Source organism: Neovison vison, chromosome 12 (assembly GCF_020171115.1).
Source record: "Neovison vison isolate M4711 chromosome 12, ASM_NN_V1, whole genome shotgun sequence".
Lineage (NCBI taxonomy): Eukaryota > Metazoa > Chordata > Mammalia > Carnivora > Mustelidae > Neogale > Neogale vison.
The window spans coordinates 25,441,915-25,468,513 of record NC_058102.1 but is presented as its reverse complement, the minus strand read 5'-3'; the positions used below and the strand labels follow the sequence as shown (position 1 = coordinate 25,468,513).

At 36.7% G+C, this 26,599-nt stretch overlaps 1 protein-coding gene across 4 annotated transcripts in view; it reads left to right on the top strand.

Annotated features, from left to right (window-relative positions):
- Positions 1 to 26,599, top strand: part of VEZT (vezatin, adherens junctions transmembrane protein) — a 65,332-nt gene that overhangs the window by 13,803 nt on the left and 24,930 nt on the right. For 2 of the 4 annotated variants that reach the window (XM_044228853.1, XM_044228854.1), the window contains exons 2-6: positions 9,958 to 10,092; positions 13,318 to 13,404; positions 20,498 to 20,673; positions 22,715 to 22,990; positions 25,748 to 25,897. In XM_044228853.1, coding sequence (XP_044084788.1) covers positions 9,958 to 10,092; positions 13,318 to 13,404; positions 20,498 to 20,673; positions 22,715 to 22,990; positions 25,748 to 25,897 — 824 coding nt within the window. Of the gene's footprint in view, positions 1 to 9,957; positions 10,093 to 13,317; positions 13,405 to 20,497; positions 20,674 to 22,714; positions 22,991 to 25,747; positions 25,898 to 26,599 lie in introns of those variants that run through there. The other 2 variants (XM_044228852.1, XM_044228855.1) reach the window with 2 other exon arrangements.

Genomic DNA, 26,599 nt, shown 5'->3' with positions numbered 1-26,599 from the left:
GTGGGTCCATTTCTGGGTTCTGTATTCTGTTCCATTGATCTGTGTGTCTGTTTTTGTGTCTGTACCATACTGTATCGATGATTACAGCTTTGTAATAGAGCTTGAAGCCTAAGATTATGATGCCTCCTGCTTTGCTTTTCTTTTTCAACATTGCTTTGGCTCTTTGGGGTCTTTTCCGGTTCCATACAAATTTTAGGATTATTTGTTGTAGTTCTGTGAGCAATGCTAGTGTTATTTTGATCAAGTTTGCATTGAATGCGTAGATTGCTTTGGGTAGTATAGAGATTCAACAATATTTGTTCTTCCAATCCATGAGCATGGAATGTTTTTCTATTTCTTTGTGCTTCAGTTTCTTTCAATGTTCTATAGTTTTCAGCATACAGATCTTTTAACTGGCATCTGACTTTTTAAAACTAACAATGGACTTTTAAAATTATACATAAAAAGAAAGAATAATACAGTGAAAGTTCCGTGTACCCAGCGTCAGCTTGAGCAGGTGTTAACTTTTTTGCCAAACTGATCTGTTCCTCTTCCACCCCTACCTTTTTTCTTGGACTCTTTGAAAGAAGATCCCAGACATTACCTAATTTCACCTATAAGTACTTCCTTATACATCTCTAACAGATCAGTATGTTCTCTTTTTTAAAAAATGCTAACTCCCATATAATTATTTAATAAAATTAGTAATAATTCCCTAACACTTTACCAGCTAGACCCTAAGATCTGACCTTCACTACTCCCCTGCTTCTACCTACTGACTTTTGTCCCACATTATTCCTTAACTTCTTTCAAGCTTATCTTTTAGGTCAGGCAAAAGAACTGAAGGGCATAACATCCCATGATATAAACTGAAACTACCCCTCAAGCAGTATGGACTGCCTGGACAAACAATTCTGTACAGCCCAGATCACCCAGGCTGGTTTCAGTTTAACTCTCAGCTTGCACCTACACAGTTGGACCATGTGTGGAGTGATGAACAATTACCTTTACCTCATTCTAATTCTAAAACTTTAATCCAAGAAGGAGCTCCATCCAAGAAGGAGCACAAGCCTCATTTATAGAACATAAGATATACATGGGCGTGTTTCCTTTTTTTTTACTTTCAAGATTTTATTTATTTATTTCACAGAGAAAGAGCACATGCAGGGAAGTGGCAGGGAGAGGGAGAATCAAGCTTCCCGCCGAGCAGGGAGCCCCATGTGGGTTTGATCCCAGGACTCTGGGATCACGACTCAAGCTGAAGGTAGATGCTTAACTGACTGAGTCCCCCAGGTATCCCTATAGTCATGTTTCCTTAAGACACATGCCCTGCCTTATGCCTGTCTTTAGTGGTAACAAGGCACCCCTATCTAAATATTCATTCTAATCCTAAATAAAAGAAACCAGTTCTCCCTTGTTCGGGGCATCAGGCTTTGGAAGCTATTCCCCATGATCTCCTTATTTGCTGCAAATAAAGTTTCCTTTGTTTGACAACTCACCTGGTGTAATTCCTGTCTGTGACTCACCAAGGAACAAACTCACATTAGTTCAGTTATAGTATCACCTAATAGCAAGTCTGCATTTGGATTTTGAGTATCTTAAGAAATGTCTTCTTGGGGTGCCTGGGTGGCTCAGTGGGTTAAAGCCTCTGCCTTCCACTCACTTCATGATCCCAGGGTCCTGGGATGGAGCCCCCCATCAGGCTCTCTGCTCGGCGGGGAGCCTGCTTGTTCCTCTCTCTCTGCCTGCCTGCCTCTCTGCTTACTTGGGATCTCTCTGTCAAATAAATACATTTTAAAAAATTTTTTAAAAAGTGTCTTCTTATAATTGTTCAGCCCAGGATCTAAACAAAACCTATACATCACATTTGAGTGATATGTCCCTTTAGTCTTAAGCAGTTTTCTCCACTTCCTCCACCTTTAATATATGACTTATTTGTTGAAGAAACTGGGTAATTTGCTATGTAGAATTTCTGTATTTTGGCATTGACTAGTTGCATAGGATAACATAGCATTTGATTTAGCACAAACTATAATATTATAATATAGCATATCACTTTTTTATCTTGTTTGTCAGAGAACATTGTGAGTTTTGTTTTAGCACTTGAACAAATTTAAGAAACCTGTAGCACCCTTATTTTGTACTTAAGGAAGCTGGGACCAAGAGAGGATTTTCCAGAAACATAGCAGAAGACTCAATATTTCCTTGGTAGTTGAAAGCAATGGTCCTATCAGAAGTATCATATGATGAAACATTAGTGAGGAACTCACCTGTTTTGTTTTGTTTTCTTCCCTGTGCCTAGATATTGCCTGGCATATAGAAGAAGTTCAGTCAGTATTTATTAGTAAATGAGTTGCTTAATTCAGTCATGTTGTCATGTTGCCTGTTCCCTCTCCAGCCTAGAACCTGGAAGGTTACAACTTATTTTCTCTGTAATGTTTAAAGCAGTTTACAAGAGGGCCACCAGAGTGGCTTAGTCGATTAAGTGTCTCTCTCTCTCTCTCTTTTTTTTTTTTTTAAGATTTTACTTATTTATTTGCGAGAGAGAGAGAGAGAGAGCATGTGTGGAGAAAGATCATCGGGAGAAGCAGACTCCTGCTGAGCAGGGAGCCCAGTGTGGGACTGTATTCCGGGACTCCAGAATCATGACCTGGGCGGAAGGCAGTCGCTTAACCTGAGCCACCCAGGCGCCCCAAGAGTCTGACTCTTGATTTTGCTCAGGTCGTGATCTCAGGGTTGTGCATCGAGCCCCATGACAGACTCTGTGCTGACATAGAGGGTGGAGCCTGCTTAAGAATCTCTCTCCCGTTGCCCCTGCCCCACGCATGTGCATGCTCTTTCTCTAAAAAGAAAAAAATAAATAAGTCAGTTTAGAAGAGAGAACAATGATGAAAGTATTTTACCCATCACCTCAATGTTGGCACCAGTTTATCTTCCTTTTTAGATTTTTTTTTTTTTTTTTTTTTTTTTTTTATTTGACAGAGAGAAATCACAAGCAGTCGGAGAGGCAGGCAGGCAGAGAGAGAGAGAGAGGTATCTTCCTTTTTAAATGCAGACCAGCAATATGTTACTGGCAAACCAGCAATATGGTACCGGCACTTCTATGGAAAGTACCACAAATCATGTAGAAAGCAAACAATGCATTAAATGAGTGTTTCAAGCTTGATAAATATCCTTCGGTGTGGGATCTGTTATCTTCAGTGGGTGGGTGGGCATGAGGTGCTGGTAGTCTCTGACTTAAATGAGTCATTTTCTTGAAGTGCTTATTCAGCAAAAATGTTGGGGTTTCCTGTCTGTTTTTGTTTATTTTTCTTACAAAAGTATGTTTCAGCCATCAGAAAAATCTCAGCACAACCAGAGACTCTTGGCTGTCTTTCACTTAGCAAAATTCTTTCTGGTGCTATGATGTGTGTTTTCTGTCAGCTAAAATTTACAGGAATAGTGAACCACAAGGATTTCCTGAGGAGAAGCTCCCACATGCTGTGTCTGAGGTTTCTCATATTTCTTTTGGCAACAGTAACATTCTCCAATATAACAAAATTATAGTTTGAGTCCAGTGCTAATAATTTCTCTTCAAGAAAACAACTTAACTGAAACATTTGTGGTTCTGTTTTGCTTGAACTCAGGAAAAAAGTTATAATAGAAAATCACCTACTCTGCCTTACCCTCCACAAAAAAAGCCCTTTCTGAGGCTGCCATCAGCCTATAATAAACCCTATATGAAACACAGAAATTTTAGTGTATTTGTTCATAAGCCTAAATAGCCCCAGACCTGTAAATATAGTGGTCAGGGCTGTTGCAATGGGCGATCATATTTTAATATTAACACATTTGCCTTTTCACTCTCATTTATGTATAGAATATGAGAAGCTCATCAGTATGGTTTTATATTCCATACTTAATTAACTTTTTCAAAACTATCACTTGTCGAGTTTCGTTATAGCTATTCTTGTTAATGCAGTTAGCAGGAAAGACTGTTAAAATACTCCCTTTCCAGGGGTGCCTGGGTGGCTCAGTGGGTTAAGCCTCTGCCTTCGGCTCAGGTCATGTTCCCAGGGTCCTGGGATTGAGCCCTGCATCAGGCTCTCTGCTCAGCAGGAAGCCTGCTTTTCTCTCTCTCTCCCTCTCTGCCTGTCTCTCTGCCTACTTGTGATCTTTGTCTGTCAAATAAGTAAATACAATCTTAAGGGGAAAAAAAATCCCTTTCCGGGGCACCTGGATGGCTCAGTCGGTTAAGCATTTGCCATCAACTCAAGTCATGATCTCAGGGTCCTGGGATCAAGCACCATGTTGGGTTCTCTGCTCAGCAGGGAGTCGCCTCTTCCTCTCTTTGATTCTCCTCCATTTGTGCTCTTTCCATCTCGGTCTGTCTCAAGTAAATAAATAAATAAATAAGATCTTTAAAAAAATAAAATACTCCTTTTCCAACCACATATCTTTGTTTGTTTAAGTAGGCTCCATACTGGGCTTGAAGCCCAGTGTGGGGCTTGAACTCACCACCCTAAGATCATAAGACCTGAGCTGGTATCGAGTCAGATGCTTAACCAACTGAACTACCAAGGCGCCCCCAACTACTTACCTGTTTAAGGCTTGATTTTCTCTTTCTTTCTTTCTCTCTTTCCTTTTTTTTTTTTTTTTTTTTTTTAAGGTTTTACAGTGAGAGAAACAGAGAGAGAGTACACGCAAGGGGAGCAGCAGGCAGAGGGAGAGAGAGAAGCAGGTCCCTGTTGAGCAAGGAGCCGGAAATGGGATACCATCCCAGGACCCTGCGATCGTGACCTGAGTCCAAGGCAGACCCTTAACCAACTGAGCCACCCACATGCCCCAAAGCTTGATATTCTGTATATACTTCACCCAGAACAATAAATTGCAATACACTGAATGAAGAAGCATAAAAGAATCCAGTTATCGGGGCACCTGAGTGGCTCAGGGGGTTAAGCCTCTGCCTTCGGCTCAGGTCATGATCCCAGAGTCCTGGGATTGAGCCCTACATCGGGCTCTCTGCTCAGCAGGGATCCTGCTTCCTCCTCTCGTTCTCTCTGCCTGCCTCTCTGCCTATTTGTGATCTCTGTCTGTCAAATGAATAAATAAAACTTTAAAAAAAAAATCCAGTTATCTCCTATTAAGCCAGATAATAAGGAGACTTGGCTCAGTACGTTTTTTTTCATTTTGGAAAAACAAATTCTTTCATTAAGTTTGTATTATTACATTAGTATTATAATGAGTTTATTGTTATTTTAAGTAAATTAATATTTTTAAAATTTTTTAGTTTTAGGGCGCCTGGGTGGCTCAGTGGGTTAAGCCGCTGCCTTCGGCTCGGGTCATGATCTCGGGGTCCTGGGATCGAGTCCCGCATCGGGCTCTCTGCTCTGCAGGGAGCCTGCTTCCTCCTCTCTCTCTCTCTGCCTGCCTCTCTGGCTACTTGTAATCTCTCTCTGTCAAATAAATAAATAAAATCTTTAAAAAAAATTTTTTTTTAGTTTTAATTTCTAATATAATTTAGACATCCACAAAAACTCTTTTAGGCTCTCAATAATTTTTATAACCTTAAACAGGTTTTTAGACCCACAAAAATCTGTGAAACACTAGTCATGTTGTGATTTTCTAAGATCTGCCAAATAATACATAGGTTATTTGGTAGTTCCAGAGAAAAAGTGATAGTAATCTTTTTTTTTTTTTAAGATTTTATTTATTTATTTGACAGAGAGAGATCACAAGTAGGCAGAGAGGCAGGCAGAGAGAGAGGAAGAAGCAGGCTCCCTGCTGAGCAGAGAGCCCGATGCGGGACTCTATCCCAGGACCCTGAGATCATGACCCGAGTCGAAGGCAGCGGCTTAACCCACTGAGCCACCCAGGCGCCCCAAAAGTGATAGTAATCTTAACCCCCAAATATTTTTTTTAAACTAATAATAATTTTACCAAAAATCCCTTTGCACTCTTAAAAATCAGTTATGTGCTATGAGGTCTATTTTGATCAGTTCATCTTGGCCAATGTTCAGTTCATTAAGCAAAGAATCTTTGTTTTTCATTGGTGTGTTAACATTGGTTAAATTTTACAGTTTATTTTGGCTCAAAAGTGATTGAAGCATAGAAATGAAACAGTAAAATAAATGCTACAACTCAGGATACTATCATAAACAATGACTAAGAGCTTTAGAGTTCATACAGTCTGAGTTTATATGTGTTAGAAAGTGGTCTGATTTGTAGAAGCAGTCTAAAAGAGAAAGTTCAAATATGAAATATGATGGTGACTGGAATTACATTCTGTCAGACCTGCAATACCTTCATCCCCAGTCTCTGAAGATTTTCTACTCTGAAATTTTTCAAATACTTAGTTACATAAAGCCATGAAACAAAGCACAGTGATAGCCTTGGCAAGCCAGAATTTCCCAGAACTGTAAAAACAGTTCTTTCTAGGGAGAAAATGTTAAATTCTATCACTAAAGATGGGGAAGAAACTGGAACTACTAAAACATCATTCATAGTTGTGTAGCTCAAAGAGATGGGTGTCACACCTTTGACAAGAACATCGTGAAACCAACCAATAAGTTAATGAAAAGTTTAACATTCGTAGAAAAAGCAGAATAAGGTACTGAAGAAATTACTGTATCAGATGACACCATTGGACATTATTGGTATTATTCAAGGTAAATAATTAATGCTGCTGTTTTCTGCAAAATGTGAAGTAGCAGGTGTTCCAGCTTATGGTGATCCCAACTGAGTAATGCTCTTAGTTGATGTGCAGAACATATATGGAGAACAAAGTATTCATTGTTTCTCTTCTGTTTAATCACGTTTAGAAGTATGTACAGATAATCCATTTTGTTATTTTGTGAGCTGTGACATAAACTGGAAAAGGAAGGGACTTTGGGGTCAGTGTTGACACAGCATCAGCCAAGTGTGTAGTAAGAAAGGTACTAGAATTTGAATGAAAAGAAGTTTAACTCCATCCCCACCCGCCAAGCCTCTTGTCAGAGAACAGGTAGCAATTAAGAATATGCCTCAATATAGCGACTGAGTCTTTAATTAGAACAGGAGTTGGGTGCCTGGGTGGCTCAGTGGGTTAAAGCCTCTGCCTTCAGCTCAGGTCATGATCCCAGGGTCCTGGGATCGAGCCCAGCATTGGGCTCTCTGCTCGGCAGGGACCCTGCTTCCCTCTCTCTGTCTCTCTGCCTACTTGTGATCTCTGTCTGTCAAATAAATTAATAAACTCTTCAAAAAATAAAAATAAAAAAGAACAGGAGTCAGCAAACTAGCTGTTGGGCCACGTTTGTCCTCTGTTCCCCACCTGTTTTTCTGTGACTGGTGAACAAAGAGTGGACTTTACATTTCTAAATGGTTGGGGAAAATATCAAAAGAATGGTGCTTTGTGACACATAAAAATTATAAGAAGTTCAGGATTTCCATAAATAAAGTTTTATTGGAGCATAACCACACTCACTGGTTTATGTATTGTTGTGGCTGCTTTTGCACTACAGCAGCAGGATTGATTAGTTACGATAGAGACCATATGGCCTGCAAAGTGTGAAATATTTACTGCCTGGCCTTTTACAGAAAAACTTTGACAACCCTGGAATTAGAGTAACTCCACTTTGATCCATCTTATTTATTGTTTTTCCCCATGGGAGTTCACTTGAAGAAAGGGTTCTACGGCCTTAAAAACAAGCTTTGTTGGTTTTTTTTTTTTTTTAAGTATGTAAACTTTCCAAAAGGTCACCCCAACCGAACAAGCATTCTTGTTCTTTTGCCACTCTGGGGACAGAGCAGGGTGGAGTTCACAATTCATTTTGAAAATCCTTGAGTAATTCAAGGCAATATTTGAAGATACATTATGGGTGATACGAAGATTAACCATTTGTGCCACCAGAGATTTAAGTCTGGTAGAGAGATAAACATACTTCTCCTTTTGTTATAATTTTTTGCATATTTTTCTCAAAGGAACATTAAACATAGCTTTAAAAGGAGGCATTTTTTTTCAATTTTGAAAGTTTTTTTAAAATTATTTTTATTATCATATAATGTAATATTTGCCCCAGAGGTACAGATCTGTGAATCATCAGGCTTACACATTTCACAAAAGGAGGCATTTTATGTATCTTTTTTATTCTCTCAAGTTGATACCCAGCAAATTGCTACCAGTATGAGCAAATTCCCACTGCTTTTCATTTTCCCAAACTCAGGGACATAGTCCCTTAAAAACATTGGTCTCATTTAACTGCCTTTTCTCTGTTTCTATAGCATCCAAAACAATCTTGCAATTAATGATTTACTTGATGTTTCTATACTAAACTATAAGGAAGTTTCCCTGGTGTCTTCCTCTCTAGACACAGGAGGGACTGTGTTATTTTAGATAGTATAGTATATAATATTTCAGAGTATTGGCTTTGGAGTCAGACCTATCCTGCATTCTGTATCTGAGTGAATCTGTTTCCTCTTCTATGAAATGGGAATTAACAATAACAATGATAACAATGATCATAATACTTTTTTAGGGTTTGTTGTGAACCTCAAGTGAAATGATGCATGGGTTGCCTGGGTGGCTCAGTAGGTTAAATGTCTGCCCTCTGCTTAAGTCATGATTCCAGGGTCCTGGGATTGAGTCCCGCACTGGGCTCCCTGCTCAGCGGAGAGCCTGCCTCTCCCTCTCCCTTGCTGCTCCCCCGCTTGTGCTCTGTCTGTCTGTCTCTCTGTCAAATAAATAAATAAAATCTTGGGGGAAAAAAACAACAACGATGCAAGTAGAGTGCTAGTTAAGTTTTTGCCACATGGTACTATGTTAGTTGTGTTGCTGTTTACTATAGTTTTGGTGGTGGTTGTTATTTTATCTCTACTACCTAACATAAGGTCTTTTTTAAAGTATTAAATATTTTTATTGAATGGAATCAAGGTTTGTTTTTAAAGAAGACTGAAAAATTTAAAATTAAAGCTTACTGTTGATGCAGAAAATTGTCCCATAGGTTTTCGTTTAACAGTGATGCCTATGTATCTGATGAGATCGGAGTTTTTTTTGTTTTGGGTGGTTTTTTTTTGTTTTGTTTTTGTTGGTTGATTGGTTGGTTTTTTGTTTTTTGGGGGGTTTTTTCGGTTTGTTCCAAAACCTGTGCTGTTTCCACCTGGCTTGTATAAAGTTGAAGTGTAAATTGAGTGATTACTATGGGACAGGTATTTTTCTAAGTGCTTATATATATTTAGTCCATATAAGAGCCCTACGAACTAGGTCTTATTTTTATTCCTATTTTAAGATGAGACAGCTGAAACACAGGATTATAAACTGTCATTGGATACTCAGCCAGTAAGATGCACAGTTGGGATTTGAACATATAGTCTAGCTCCAGAGTTTGTGTTCTTAACCACCATGTTCTAATGCTTTTATTACCCATAGAATCTCTTGTTTGCCATAAGGTTGTATGTAAGATACAGCTTATTTTAGGTAAATTTCTTGAAGTTTTAAGTTTGTTTAGAGTGCTGGGCATGTTGTAGATAATACATACGTGTGCTGGAATGAGTTAATGAATATGATGGCATGATAAAATTATAATTAGTACAGTATAATTATTGCTTAATTCTTAGCTTCAAGTAATAACTGCTTTTCACCTTAGGCCCTCTTAGGAACTATCTATAGCCAGGCTCGGCTATTTTGAAGAAATCTACTCTAATAGTACAAATATTTGGGCAAAGAAATTGCTTAACAAATCTATTTATATTCCTAAATTCATTTTTTCTTGTTGGTACCCACTCAGAAAAATCTGTTTAGAGTTTTTCCTTTTTTGGGTCTCTCTGTTGAATTGTTTGTAGATTTTTTTTTTTTTTTTAATGTTAGTTGGCATTGTGACAGGTAATTCACTTTTTAAAAGATGAAGCTTTAAAGAATTCATGCATACTGGTCATGATAGTGAAGTCTGGTGTTGAGTTTGGCCTCCTAAACTTTTGAAGTAGTAACAAAATTGAAATTTGCTTCATTTTATATGTCTCTTTCAGAATTCTCCACTTTACCAGTACTTACAGGATCTAGGACACACAGACTTTGAAATATGTTCTTCTCTGTCACCAAAACTGGAAAAAGGCACAGTGACAGAAGGACAACAAAAGCCTCCTGCCAGAGCCCTGCCAAAAGTAAGAAAGCATGTTCATTCTCTATGATTAATCTTTTGCTCTTCACCTCACTGATTATTTAAACTGCCTTTATTCTTACCCTTGTAGGGAAAAAAAAACCACACAACAAAAATCTTATAAGCACCTTCATGTCCTCTCCGACGTTGGTTAAGACTTTATTTTTTATTTCATCAGTAGAGCAGAACTGTTTAGATAAACATAAATCTTGCTGTTCGGTACTATCTCAGTAATTTCTATAATGAATAGAAATTAATATGATTGAGGATTAAAATATATTAATTCTTTAAATATTGAACTTGTTTGGAGGGAGCCAGAAAAATACATGCAAACCTTAATGAGAACTCAAACATTAGTACTTCTATATTAATTAGAATTTTTTTCTTTATATATTGTTTTGAAAGAGAGCACAAGTTGTAAGAAAGCAAACTGATAACATATTTCAATAGCAATTTTAAGGATCTGTGATGGAGTGGGTATATTTACCTCAGTTTGTGACGCCCTTTATATATATGCAGTTTCCTCTTATGCAGTAAATATCTCAGTTGCTATACAACACTGTGAGGCTAAGATACTGGTAGAATATCCACTACTTAGGGTCTGTAAAATGCATTTACTAGATTTGTTTATGTTCTATTAGCCATATTTAATAAAATAAAATAAAAAATTCCAGTACATTTGAGTTTTAACAAAAGGAATTCTAATTTAATAGAAAAAATAAACCAGATTACCTCATTTCTTGAACATTCTAGTCTAATCAGTATTTTATTACAAGACATCATTATTTTTGGGAGGAGGCTTTTAAAATTTTCAATTAGTTATTTACTCTGTGGTGATAGAGAGGGAAGGAGTTCTCTTTTTTCCTCTTCTTAGAAAAATCTCTATAATGTGAGGTAACCAAGCTGGGCCCATTTGCAAGAGTAGAATAAATACCAGAGAAATGTTTTTTTAACTGATACTTATAGGGTAGGAATTAGAGAGTTAGAGCTTACGTGGATCAGAACCAGTTTGTTGTCCTCTGGACTTAAACTCTTTCTTCTCTGCTCCTTTCAAATGTGAATGTTCCTGGGAAGAGTTTTGAAAGCAAAACTGAAGGATATAGCTAATAGGTTATTTATAGATTAAAACTTGGATTTGAGATTACTTGGCAACCAAAGGGAAAGAATGGGCCAAGGGATAGTCTTAAGCAGGATATGGGCATTGGCTGTTTTTTATTGTTCAAAGTTGAGTTTTACAGGTATTTAATCCTTTTCATTTATAATAGGTGTTTTTACATGTAGAAGTGTTATTAATTTATTAATAAATAAAATGAGAGTTTAAGATTTACTAGTCCTCAGAAATTGAGAAATAACTAGAGAATGTTTTTCGAAATTACCACATGTCTAGAAAGTTCCTTTGGTTTTCATAGTACACATTTCAATTGTATGAGCTATATTTTCTTAAAATTGAGTTTTTCTAAATCTGGGACAGCTAAATTTTAGAAAGATTTGTTGTATTATTTAATTCCTTCTCCAGGATATATTTTCATAATTGCCCCCAAAGTTCTGTTAAAGCAGTGAAGTACCAGTTATTTTCTTTGGAAAGCAAAGTTTTTATATAAGATCGTGATCAAACTGTCGTTAGCCTTAATCGCCCTTAACTTTTATTTTTTAATGTTATTGTGAAGTACTTATTGAGTACTTTTACTGGGGTTCTCGTCGTGAATATTCATTCTCTGTATATTTTTCTAGTTCGTTTTCCTGTGGTTATTCTTAAATGTTCCTTCCATAAAGTTTGAGCATCAGACCTCTTCTCTGCTTGGTCTATTTTTCTGAGTGATCTCATCTACTTTTTTGCCCTCATTGGCCACTTATGTGTATTCTCTGTCTTCATTGAGTTTTAGACATTTGCTAAACATTTTCACCTGACCTGTGTCCCCAGGAAACTCAAGATTCATCTGTATAAAACAAATAAGATATTCCTTCCATGACTCCCACGTTAATTTGGTCACTAAATGATATATCAAGTGAACTTATTTTGTCTCTAAAATCCAACCTTCTCATACCATCACTATTTTTTATGCTACCCTACTTGAGGCCTTTTTCATTATTTAGCTGGACTGTTAAATATCCTCCTAATCAGGCTTCTTGGCTACAGTCATTTCCTGCCAGTATTGCCTCTGCACTGTAGCCAGTTATTTTTCTTAAATGCTGATTTTTATTGTTTCATTTCCTTGCTTAAAAGTCTTTGGTGGCTCCTCACAGCCTATAAGATAAAGTCTAAACTATTAGGGCATATAAGATCAAAGTCCTTTAAAACCTCTCTCAGTGGTCATTATCATTCCCTTCTTCCCTTGTGTCTCAGCATGTCCCAGACTATGCCACCATGCCACTGACATGCTTCCATGGCTGTCTCCTTTCTTCATCCTGTTCTTTTGCCCAGAATGTTCTTCCCTCCTTTGTTATATTCCTGCTTATCTGTTAGGGCATAGCTTCAGTGTTAGCACCTCTTGACCTCTTTTCCCACACTTTCCCAGACTTTACATTGGTTTGTAATTATTTATACCATCTCTTCTATGCTAAGTTCTTGAAAACAACAGTTACGTGTATTCATCATTGTTCCTATGACCCTTTTTCAGTACCCGGGATATAGTAACCACTCAATGAATGTAAACACCATTTACTAGCATGGAAATGGGCTATTAACATTAAGGTAATTTGAATTTTTGGTTGATTCAGTAATATAACTTTTATTTCAGTATGAGATACTTTTTCTAAAATTGATTAAAATGTCTTTCTACCTTAGCATTGTGGAATGAAATGTACTTAGTATTTGAGAACTTGGAGCATCTTATGGTTTTCATTTTGAAGTACATATTATCATCATCTTGACATAGCTAATATATATTGTACCCAATAAATGGGCTGCATCAGGATAACTTCTGAGTGCTCTTTCGAAAATTTGCTTTCAGGTCTCATTCAAACTTAATTTTAAATTAATCTGAACCTATAGTTTGGGGACCCCAGAATATTTCTAACTAAAATCTCCAGGTACTTCTGATATCCAAGTAAATCTGGGAATTATTAAGGAGGATGAGACATATTGACAATGGATATAACCTAGATGATTTTTTTTCCCCTCCCTTTTTCTAATAAAAATTCTGATTAATTAGAAATAAGTTATTTGGAGTTTTTCTGCTGTTTGGGTGTGGTTTAGTAAATCCTATACAATGTTGTTCATCTCCTTCAGCAAGGCATCCTGTTAAAAGTGGCTGAAACCATCAAAAGTTGGATTTTCTCTCAGTACAATAAGAAAGATGACTTACTTCACAAGCTGGTAAGTGTTTGCTCTACTTCTTTTTGTCAGGTTTCAGGGCTCTAGTTTACTGACAGAATCTATTGAATCACAATTTGTTTTGTCACTGTTTTGGGCAGTGATTAATTCTAAATAGAAATAGTGGGCAGTTCTCTGAAAGGAGACTGCCTGCTTCAGGAAGTGTTAATAAAGTTTGTTGGTATCACCTAAAAAAAAAAAAAAATCCTTCAATAATTGTGGATATTTGAATTAGAATTTATTAGTAGTATTTCTTAGGACTCCCAGGATATTATTAGCCATTTAGAATAGAATATTCTGGTAGTTTTTGATACCTCTGTTAGGTTACCAATTTCCTGCTGTCTTCTTCCTCCATTGACAAGTATTCCTCTCAATAGGAAGGAAATATATCTGTTAGTGAGATCTTCTCCATTTTCATTAGGAGCAAAGTATTTATCATTAATCTATCATTCTCTGGCAACTTCATATGTAAAATGTAGTCTCCCAAGACTAATGATCACAGAATTTCCCAAAGACTTGGAATTGTGACCATTAAGAGTCTTTCTGATTCCTGTGAGGCATGCTTTTTTTTCCCACCCTATTCTCTCTACAGTAATAAATCTGGTGTTTGACCTCTGACCCCCAAGAGGAAGTGCTTCAACTTTGTACATCCTAAGCAATGCAAAATCCAGGTAGTATAGCTAAAAAATTAAAGTTAGGAAGTTCTCATGGATCTCAGAAGGAATAATCAAGTCACAAGTAAGCAGATTTCAGGATCCTCTGCTGGCCTATGACCTGAAGATGATGATTATCATTCTTGCAAATTACCATTTATAAAGAGATGTTTACAAAGTGCTTTCACATTTTGATTTGTTAATCCAAACACCATAAGGTTTCGTGCATTTTACCTATTGGAAAGCCTGAGATTCAGACAGTTCAGTTTGGTTTAAGAATACTTATGAAGTGAATTGTTAAAAAAAATGTTCAACAAGAAAGTGATAGAGTTAGAATTTGAACTCAGGTCTCCTGTTTCAAAGCCTAGGCTCTCCATTGTTACATACTACCTCTCTAGCTTGAGTATTATTTTGTGTTGACTGACTAAAATTACTTTTTTAGCAATCCAAATGGGCAAGTTCTCTGTTCAGGGTTTCATCTTTGTAGGTATGTTGAGAAGGTCAATGAAGTATCTTGTCATCTACGTAGAATATCATCTCTATCCAGGTGGAGCCATCCTCATTCTTCAGTGATACTAGGACTGTGGTAAGGTATATGGATCCGTATACATTTTTCTGTGGTTTAGTCGTGGTTGGCATAGTCCTGATCTTTTCATTCTTGGTCCTTTGTCACTGGCCACATGTTTCACTGTAAAGTACCAGTTTCTATATGCATCCTTTTTGTGCGTATATTACAGAGAACTATAAGAAGTACATGCCAAAGAAGTCATTTACTAGTAATGGAACAAGGAATTACCCTGTGGCTTCTGGAATGAGATGCTTGACTTTTCCCTTGACCACGACATATTTAAAATTTTGTTGGCTATACAGATACTCAACCAGTCCCTCTTGCCTTTTATAAAAATACGGCAGTTGCTCCATGATAGCTGAACCTTTGCCATTATTCCTTATTGAAGTAGTACTTCTTAAAGATTAAAAAAAGGTTATTTTATAACAACTATAATGGTAGTGGTATTAGCACTTTTTAAGCACTCGTTAGCCTGTAAAGTGCTTTCACACATGTTATCTCATTTGGTCCTCGTCAGCTTTATGAAACAACACAATATGTTAAAAAATATATAAGATCATTGAAATATATCGACACCTGAATAGTTCCCATCTCCATCCCTAGACGTAAAAACAGAAATCGCTCTATTCTTTAGTTGTGCTTCTCATACTCTTTCATTCCATACAGGTAGAAATCTTCTGAGTTATCTTCTCATACCATTATTCCATTTAGATCCTTAAAGATTCCTTTTACCCATTGATTCAAGTCTAGTTCGTCACTTCAACAGAAAGAATCAGCATAATTTAGCCCTAAACTACCTTTCTAGCCAATATTTTCATCAGCCAACTCAGTCTTCCTTTTCTTTTATTCCATATCTATTCTGCATGTATTTGTGCTATTATACTGTAGTATAATTCTTTCTACTTTTTCTTTTATTGCAGTCTTTTCAATAGGCAGTCCTAGCTCTTCCTCAAGGCCTTTCCCCCAAACTTCAGCCTATTGGATCTCTTACTTTATTCAACAGTGTAGTAATAATTATCCGTGCTATGCTTTGTAGGTTTTGTATTCTATCATGTGTCCTTTTCTTTATTGTATTTTAATTATATCATGAGTACTAACAATATTAACAGCTTACACTTACATAGTATCTACTATGTAAATGTTTACTATGCACCAGACACTTAGAATTTTATAAATATTGACTTACTTAATTCTCACAACAACCCTAGGAAGTAGGTACTATTTTTATCCTCACTTTGCAGATGAGGAAACTGAAACAGAGACATTATTAACTTAAGATGTAGAACCAGGATATAAATCTGGGGACTAACGACATCTTGGCACTGAGACTTCTTGAGGGTGAGTCAGAGCTCACATGGTATACCTCCTAACACAGAGCACCCAGCCATGCAGATGGTACCTACTAATATGTAGTCAATCAGAATTAGTCCTTTTTTTTTTTTTAAGATTTTATTTATTAGAGAGAGAGGGTGTGCACAAGCATAAGAAGAGGGGGAGGGGTAGAGCAAGAGGGACAAGGAAACTTCCCACTGAGCAGGGAGTCCCATGCAGAGCTCGAACCCAGGACTCTGAGATCGTGACCTGAGTGGAAGGCAGAGGCTTAACCTACTGAGCCACTCAGGCGCCCCAGAATTAGTCCTTTTTAAATATCTTCATTTATTTGAGACTTGGACCAGAGTCCAAATAGGGCTATTGCGAGATGTTTCTTAATATTAGCAGGTGTGTATTTTTCCACTAATTTGATTGCCATATTGCAAATATACAATTTTAGAATTTGTTCTTAGGGTCCCCTGGGTGGCTCAGTGGGTTAAAGCCTCTGCCTTCGGCTCAGGTCATGAGCCAGGGGGAGCCTGCTTCCTCCTCTCTCTCTCTCTCTCTCTCTCTCTCTCTGCCTACTTGTGATCTCTGTCAAACAAATAAAAGAAGCTTTAGAATTTGTTCTTTAAAAAAATTTAATTCATCAGTTTAATCTGACTTAATTTTATAGCTATTATGAGTAGAATATAGATCAAATTCTTCCTGTGTAGAAGCAGTCAGGTTACTAGGTAATACTGCATTAGTTATTTAGAATGTCTTGTCACTTTCAAGTTTATTTGTATGTTTGGGTAATTATAGATGGTTAGTTTGTCACATTTTTTTTTAAAGATCTTACTTATTTATTTGACAGAGAGAGGGAACACAAGCAGGAGGAGAGGCAGAAGGAGAAGCAGGTTGCCTGCTGCGCAGGGAGCCCAATGCAGGGAGCCTGACAAGGGCTCGAACCCAGGACCCTGAGCCAAGGGCTTAACTGACTGGCTGAACTAACTGAGCCACTCAGCCACCCCGGTTTGTCACATTCTTGAATCAAATATTCCTAAAGCTATTAGTACTGCCTTAAAGCACAATAGTTTTGAGGAAACATTATCCCAGCTTTATACACCGGTCTGATGCCAAGGATGATGTTAAAGAAAATGTGTACCTGGGATGCCTGGATGGCTCAGTCCGTTAAGTGTCTGTCTTCAGCTCAGCTCATGATCCCAGTGTCCTGGGATCAAGTCCCACACCAGGCTCCTTGCTCAGCAGGGAGCCTGCTTCTCCCTCTGCATGCCCTTCCCCTTGCTTGTGCTCACTCGCTGTCACTCTCAAATAAATAAATAAAATCAAAAAAGAAAAGTGTGTTCCTGATTAGGCAACTATACATGGGGCTATGAAGAGAGAAATCTCTCATTCTACATTAATAACCTTCCCCTTCTCTAATAGCCTTAGCCTTCCTTTAGTTAGGCTTCCTTAAACTTACCCATATATAGGTGTGTAGAGGTCTCATAAAAGGTACAATTTAAGGCTTTTGTAACAAAAACTTATTTTTAATCTTAACATTTTAATACTGCTTTGTGTGGGGAATCCAAATCAAATAATAAGGCCAGTGTGTGGAGATTTATTTCAAAGATTACTTGAAAAGCTGCCGTGTTCTTCATCCTGCCCTCCTTGCTTCCCACCCCTCCCGAACAGTGGTATAAAGTGAATTATGCTATTCTGTTTATGAAAGTGAGGTGGAGTGTCAGTTAATTGGGTCTAAATGTTAGAATTTTGTTTTTTTAAGGTTTTATTTGTTTTTTCTGTTTTGTTTTAAATTTGGAGAGAGAGAGAGCAGGGAAAGTAATAGGGTAGAGGGGGAGAGAGAGAGAGAGAGAGAGACTCCCAAGCAGACTCTGTGCTGAGCACAGAACCCAAGGCAGGGCTCAATCTCATGACCCTGAGATCATGACCTGAGCCAAAAATCAAGAGTCAGAAACTTAACTGACCGAGCCACCCAGGCGCCCCTTGAATCATAATTCTAAGAAGAGAAAGGAGGCACATGAACAGATGCTCAGCATCCTTAATCATCAGAGAAATGCAAATCAAAACCACAGTGAGGCGGGGGGGTGGGAGGTTGGGGTACCAGGTGGTGGGTATTATAGAGGGCACTGCTTGCATGGAGCACTGGGTGTGGTGAAAAAATAATGAATACTGTTTTTCTGAAAATAAATAAATTGGAAAAAAAAATAAAAAAATAAAAAAAAAAGTAAAAAAAAACCATAGTGAGATATAATCTTATACCTCTCAGAATGGCTGGTATCAAAAAGACAAGAAATAATAGATAATTAAAAGGAATAAAGGGGTGCCAAGCTGGCTCAGTCGGTAGATTATATGACTCTTGATCTTGTGGTTGTGAGTTCAAGCCCCACATTGGGCAGAGATTTTTTTTTAACTTTATTATTTACTTATTTTTATTTTATTTATTTAAATTGTATTTACCTATTTTAATTTTTAAAAGATTTTTTTTAATTTATTCATTTGACAGAAGGAGAGAGATCACAAGTAGGCAGAGAGGCAGGCAGAGGGGAAAGCAGATCCCCACCAAGCAGAGAGCCCCATGCGGGGCTCGATCCCAGGACCCTGGAATCGTGACCTGAGCTGAAGGCAGAGACTTTAACCCACTGAGCCCCCCAGGCACCCTATTTACTTATTTTTAAAGATTTTATTTATTTCCAAGAGAGTATGCAAACATGAGCACAGGTTGGGGGCAGAGGGAGAAGCACACTCTAGGCTGACTAGGGAGCCCCATGCAGGGCTCAATGCGGGGCTTCCAGGACCCTGGGGTCATGACCCAAACCCAAGGCAGACGTTTAACCGACTGATCCACCCAGGTGCCCCTGAGTGTAGAGCTTTCTTTAAAAAAAGAAGAAGAAAAAAGTCAATAAATATATCAATATAGGACTGGTATTAATGAAGAACATTAAAAGTGATATATAATGCACAATCAGGAGGACACTCATGGTTGGATATACAGGTCACTGCATTCCTGTTCAGTCCCCATTATGATCCGCTTAGGCGGGGCAGGCAGGCGCTTGTGTGGGAATGATGAACTGGCTACAAGAACAAACCCATTGTCCTCCAACCCTAGACCTAGCTGGTTTTACTTTAATATCTAAAGGTCTTGTCCATTAAAAGTTCTCTTTATTTATCTTAAAATAGGATCATTCTGTTCTTAAATTTAATGCATAGTAAAATTTCAAATTTTCTCATACAGCAGACTCTATATAAGGAAGTATAATTGATTACTAGAGACTTGGGATTTGAAATCAGAATTCTGGAAAATTACTTAATCTCTTTGGGCTTTAGTTTTCTCCTCTCTGGAAAATTACTTAATCTCTTTGGACTTTAGTTTTCTCCTCTGTAGAACAGAGAGGGGTATGAAAATGTACATCATAGGGGTTGCTGTGAAAGTTACCCCGTGTACTGTAATATTGCTACTTCCTCTCTCACCTTTTTTTTTTTTTTTAATTTATCTGTTTAAGTAATCTCTACCCTCAGCATGGGGCTGAAAATTCTAACCCTGAGATCAAGAGTTTCATGCTCCCACTACCGAGCCAGCCAGGTGCCCCTCATCTCTCATCTTTTTACCGTGTATACTCTGTGTAAAACTAAAAGCAATGACTTGCAGGGCTAAAGAGGCTTTTGTTCTTCCTACCCCTCTCTTCCAGCTGTTTCCTCCGGTCAGTTCTTGTTCATACTTTAAGACTCAGCTCAGGCATCACCTCTTTTCCTTTCTCTGACTTCATTACAAATTTTGGTTCCTCTGTGCCATTTTCATAATGACCCAGGTATGCCTCATTGCACTCCTCTGCACATTATGTTGTAAATGTTTACTTTTCAGTCTTCTTCATTAAACTGTGAACTCTTCAAGAGTAGAGACTTGTATGTTATTCTCATCGTTCATGCCCTTGGTTTCAAGCATGGTTCTTGGGGTGTGTATGTGTGTGTGTGTGTGTGTATGTATATAATATTTTTTGATAGATAGAAGGAAAAGAGGAAGGAATAAATGAGCTAGTATATGTGAAAGCATTTTGTAAACTATAAAGTGCTATGCACTTATTAGTGTGGTTTTGTATTCTATTCCTCAGTGTTTTGTTTTTAATACTCGAATGTCCGTTTGTAGAAGGCCTGGATCCTACTGATGTAATTCTCACTGTTCTGGCTATATTGTTCCAGTATCCAGGGACAGCGTCTGAGGTTACAGGATTATAGTTTCCATGCTCTGTTCCAAAAACCGAATTGATTGGGCTTAACTAGACAGGTTTATTAGTCTTTTTAGTTACTTCACATTTCTTTATTAACAATTTGTATTTCACATCTGATGGCTCAGTAACATCCAACTCAGTCTTTATTGTTTCACATTTACGGTGAAACTAAAACCCCATCCATTATACTAAAGATAGTTTGAACTGCTACATCTTCTTCTTGGATGTTATACTGAAAATAAATAACCAAAATTTTGTTAGCACATTAGGAGCTTAGCATTTAATACAAAATTATGTATGTAATAATTCCTCTCTTCCGGTTTTTTAATGGCAAGGATATTGGATTCCGACTTGACTCACTACATACCATCCTGCAACAGGAAGTCCTGTTACAAGAGGATGTGGAGCTGATTGAGCTACTTGATCCCAGTATCCTGTCTGCAGGGCAACCTCAACAACAGGAAAATGGACACCTTCCAACACTTTGCTCCCTGGCAACCCCTAATATTTGGTACTGTCCTGAAAACATCTATCTCTTGCTTACATATATGGTATTAGCAGAGGAAATCCATCATGATGTTCTCCATTGTAAAGATATTATAAACTTTCCATGCATTTTAACATTGTAATTAATGTAATGATACCCCAGAGGTTTAAAAAAAAGTACCTTTCTAAAGTAAATACTATTTAAAGTGAAGCTGGAAGAAATCGGCTTGTTAGACATTTTTAATTCAGTATAATTAATTCTGTGTTTAATAATCCAACAAGCAGGTATAACATGTGCCTCAAGGATCTCTCTTACCCATGTATCTATACACGTGTGCATGCAGTCTTAGTTCTTTATGTATCTTTAAAATTAATATATTATAACTTAAATGCATTGTACGGGCGCCTGAGTGGCTCAGTCGTTAAGCACCTGCCTTCCGCTCAGGTCATGATCCCAAAGTCCTGGGATGGAGCTCTATACTGGCTCCCTGCTTGGCCAGAGGCCTGCGTCTTCCTCTTCCACTCCCCTGCTTGTGTTCCCTCTCTCACTGTGTCTCTCTCTATAAAATAAATAAAATCTTAAAAAAAAAAAAAAAACCTCATAGTAGAAACATCAAAAATAGGATAGGACGTGGAGATAAACAGTCAATTGTTGCTTTGTTGACCGAGAAGCCATAAAGAATAGAATGACAATTCAGTCCTAAAACTTTTCGACTACTTGAAGTATTTGGATGTAATGCAGAAGTTCCAGGACATGTTTTTAGAAAGAACAGCAAAAAGGGATTGTATATACAGAACTGTTCATGTCTTCTCCTATTAAGGTATGTGTTTATTCAGTAAACAAAATCATTACTTGAATTATTCAAGTTATATAGGTAGGTACGTAACAGTGGCCTCAAATTTCTGAATTTATCTGTTTTTCCTGTCACGTTGACAAATGCTTCATATTGTAACAGGTAGCAAAATACGCCTTTCAAATCTGTAGTCACTCAGCATCATGATGAAGTAAAGCATCTTACCCTTTACAAATAAAGGGCAACAAAGCGCTGCTAGAAGGAACCAGGGTTTTAAGAATTTTACAGCTTTAACTCTCAAGTTTCCTTTAGGCACAGATGTGATTAGGCAACTCTGAGGCCTGTAAATACTTTAAGACTTTGCTATTAATGCATGAAAGTATATGATGAGATTTTGCTTTGATTTTACCAGCATCATATGAAAGTAAAGAATTCCAAGAGAAATTAGGTCAGGTAAATATTTCTTAGGAAGCATTCTTACATGTGATTTCTTTGTAATTTGATTATAACCGTCTTCAGGTAATGTTGATTTTTTTTTTTTTTTTAGACATCATCAGACACATCTCCCTATAGTCACTTCTTTCTTATATACATTTTTATCAAAGCCATCATTGCTTAACAGATGTATTTTACTCTGTAGATTTGTAATTAACCTAGAGAAAGAAAATTTTCACATATATTTTTACTTAAAGCAATGTAAGAAGTACAAAGTTTGTGCATATTATGGGCTGTGGTATGTGTAGTCCAGATTTATGATAATGATTATATAAAATTAGATGACTTTACTGAAACAATTACTCGGGTATATATTATTTCTACTGGAAAAATACTTATATTTTCTTGAGGTGTTTGTTTCTGCACAAATAATTAGTATCTGACTTTGGGATAAGAACCCATGACAATATTAAAATGTATTTTAATATTAAAAATTAATAAAAAATATTTTTACTTTTAGATTTGTAAGATTGGATTTTAAACTCTACTTTGTTTTTAGGTTAAAAGAATCCATATCTTTTTTTTAAAAAGTCATTTCTGAAGATACCTATTACTTATGTGTTTTACCTAAACTTAGCTGAGATTTTAATACCTAAGCACCAATGTTTTTTTGCTAGATATTTTTAAACTATTTCACATTACTTGTTTAAATGTCATTTTTTTTTAAGTCACACTTTACAAAGAAGCTAGCATTTTATCTATTTTAGTAAACCTAAGTTAACTAACACATCTTTCTCTAGTCTGATGAGTATCATTTTCTTGGTTTCTCTGTTATAGGGATGTCTCAGTGCTGTTTGCCTTCATTAGTTTGCTCATTATGCTTCCCACTTCGTGGATTGCATCTTCCTGGCTGGTATGGGGAGTGATTCTATTTATTTTTCTGATCGTAAGAGCTTTGAGATTATGGAGGACAGCCAAACTACAAGTAACTCTAAAAAAATACAATGTCCATTTAGAAGATACAGCAACAAATAGCCGAGCTTTTACTAACCTTGTGAGAAAAGCTTTACGTCTCATTCAAGAAACCGAAGTCATTTCCAGAGGATTTACACTGTGAGTTCATTTTTCATTTTATTTTTTAAATAATTCTTTTCTACTACATAGTTATAAATTAGAGTACTTATTAACTATTTTCAGCTCTGTGTTGCATTGATAGAAAAAAGTAGATTTTTCTTAGGCATTTACTAAAGTCTCTTAACTGTGAAGGAACAAATACATTAGGTGCTGGATTTAATATGTAGTATTATTCTACTTATCTACTTTGAGAAACCAAAGAGCTTTGGCAATTATGATTATTTCTCTGTAAACGGGATTATTTTATGAGATAATATAGAGAGAGAGCCTAACTTTGAACCTAGCATGCAAAGTTACTCAACAAATGTTTGTTTACTTTCTGCCAGATGCTCTCTTCCCTCAATTTAAATGATAGATGTATTGGACTTGAATTCATTTTGAAAAATTATGCCATGCATTAGTAATATTCTTTAGTAAATGTTAGCAGATATTATGGCACTAATATTCTAAGAATATCATGCAAATAATGATGTTTCACATTCTCACAGGAAATTAAATATTCACCAGTCTAGTCTGGTGAATATTTAATCTTTATCTTTAGTCTAGTCTTAATTAAATATTAAGCTACCAGAATTATAGGATATTTACTCTGTTATTAAGAGGGTAGTTGTATTTATTGAGCACCATTTATGTTCCAAGTTCTATGCTAAGTAATTTTGCATATAACTAAAAGCATACAATTACCTGTGCTGGTACAATGTTCAGATCCATTCCACCTGACTCTAGAGCTGTTTCCATTCCACTAGACTGCCTGCTAACCACTAACAAATGAGAGTTGTACTGTAGTATAATTAACCATATATTTAACTCATATAACCTTTGTAATCTGTAGGCGGGAGAGAGCAAGTATATGGTGAAGAATAATTATTTCTCTTAATTACTTATATCTGGAAAATCACGAAAAGGGAGAGCAGAAGAACCTTGGGTAGTCAACTCGTTCTTCACTCTGCCATGCTTATTAAGAATAACTTAAACAGTCCTGACGGAAAAGCTGTATGTGGACAATCACGAAACAGGGAAGTGGAAGAATCTCTAATAGTCATATCATTCTTCACTCTGTTGCGTTCTAGAACAGTGTTTAAACAATCCCAAGCCATGAGAGAGATTTTATAACTTCTCTTTTTGTTCAATTCAAATGTAATAGTTCTCTGTTTATTTTTGCCCTTCATATTGTAGTTAAAGTCCACTTTTTGGTAGAGCATAACAAATACTAATTTGTTGGAACATATTGATTTTAAAAAGTTAAAAACAACACTAAGTAATAGCTCCTTTTCATTTTGACTTGCACAGTATTTCATTAGAAGACTTGTTAAGCAAAATGGATATGTGCCCAATTAATGCTTAGACATGTAAAGGGTTTTCTGTGCATTTTGTCATTTTCCAACTTACATTATAGAATTATGTATAGAATTGGCATGAAGAGCTAAAATGGGCCAGCTAGACATGATTGACTTCTAGATTATGACTTCTATGCATTGACATGCAGGCAGGCAAAAGAAATGTTGGCAAAAATCGTTTTACTTGTTTCTAACTGGCTAATTGATTGAGAAAAATTATGAGGGATAATGAATCTTGAATCATAACTTTTTTAGAAATATTTTTATCTTTTAAACTGATTTATTAGTAAACTGAAACTCACACCATAGTGCCGTATGCTGAAAACATGTCTTCTTGTTTGCCTCAATTTGTCCTCTCTAGCAAAGAATTTAACCATTCTTCTTTGCCTCGTTTTATTAATTTAAAATAAGCCTATCAGTCATGGTCCTCTTTTTTTTTAAATAAATTTTTAATGTCTGAATATATTTTAGTTTGGTTTACTGTTTTAAGAGTTTTGAGTTAGATGTCTTGTTTTGCAAATTTGTCGTTATAGTCTGAGACACTTATAAATTCCAGTATTTTGTTTTCTACTGGGAGAGGTTACTGGTTAGGTGAAAAAACTATTATGCAATAGCTGTGTAATATGTAATGATTTTTCGTTTCATTCATAAAAGCATGGTATATTATACATCATTGTTGCAAATAGGTACTCCCCATTTATCTTTTGGAAAGTGCTATGAAGTGTGCTTCCTCTTGAGTAGTTTTGAGAGTAGCTACGCTACTACCTAGTAACCCTTCCTTTGCCTTTCTACTTGCATTCCCCTGTTGGCCACTGGTCCTGTTATCTCTCTGCGTCCCCTACTTCATTTTGAGTAGGTAAGTGCCAGTGGCAGCAGGTGGGTAAGTCATTTCACCCTACTTTTATGAATGTACAGAATGTATTTCTAAACAGCATTTGATTGTTCTGTACAAGTGACCAAAAATATGAAAGATAAACATACATAAATGCATATTAAGAATGTAAAAATATTTGTAATTAAGGCTTTCATACTTATTATAGATAGAGGTTTTGAAAACTGATTTAGTATATTTTAGCAAGTAGAGTGTGTCAAAAAAGTGCGATGTCTTACATAAGTATTCCTCCATTTCTACTATATTTTGATTAAAATTTATTGTTTCCCCATATCAAAAGAAGCCTTTACTCTTTGAGATTTAATTTTTCATTTGTGTTTTCTTTGGTGGCAATAGCTATATTAGGGAAATGGCTGTTTATGAGACCTGAGTTGGGATATTTACAATCATTTTCTAATAGAAACCACAAAAAAAGGATTTTTTTTTTCTAAGTTTAATAGAATTGTGGATTTAGGAAACAATAACTTTAGGACACCTGTACAGTTGTATCACATTTTACTTTTCAAGTTTGCTTGACAGGGTCAGTGCTGCTTGCCCATTTAATAAAGCTGGACAGCATCCCAGTCAGCATCTCATCGGTCTTCGGAAAGCTGTCTACAGAACTGTAAGAGCCAACTTTCAAGCAGCAAGGCTAGCTACCCTATATATGCTGAAAAAATATCCTTTTCTGTCTAAATGTATGAATAAATGTGCTTCCAGAGTCATGGATATAGATAGTGTAGTTGCATCCTGTGAAAGTTAAGTGTAAACTGAGATTGCCTATTTTGAAGCTAGTTTCCATCATCATTTCTGTTTTAAAACTGGAAATGCATTCTAGGGGAATAACAATAACAGACAGGACGAAAGTTTTTCTGGTCCCATGTGGCTCAGTTTCAACAAGGAAAAAACTTGAAGGCCCTGCCATTACTGGTCCAAAGAATAAAGTCAGAAGAATCTGGCTTTGCTAGGTCTGACATTTTTTTTTTTTTTTAAAGATTTTATTTATTTATTTGACAGAGAGAGATCACAAGGCAGAGAGAGAGAGAGGAGGAAGCAGGCTCCCTGCTGAGCAGAGAGCCCGATGTGGGACTCGATCCCAGGATCCTGAGATCATGACCTGAGCCGAAGGCAGCGGCTTAACCCACTGAGCCACCCAGGCGCCCCTAGGTCTGACATTTTTAAAAGCTGCTGGACTGGGCAAATTTGCGTCACGATGTGGAAATAAACTGGTAACAGGAAATCCTTCCCCTTTCAAATAAACAGAGGCTCTCAAGTCAGATTGGCTAAGTTTAAATTTTGGCTGTATCACTTACTGCCTAGGTGACCTTAAGCAAGTTTCTCAACTTTCTGTACCTTACTTTATTCATTTTAAAAATGGCA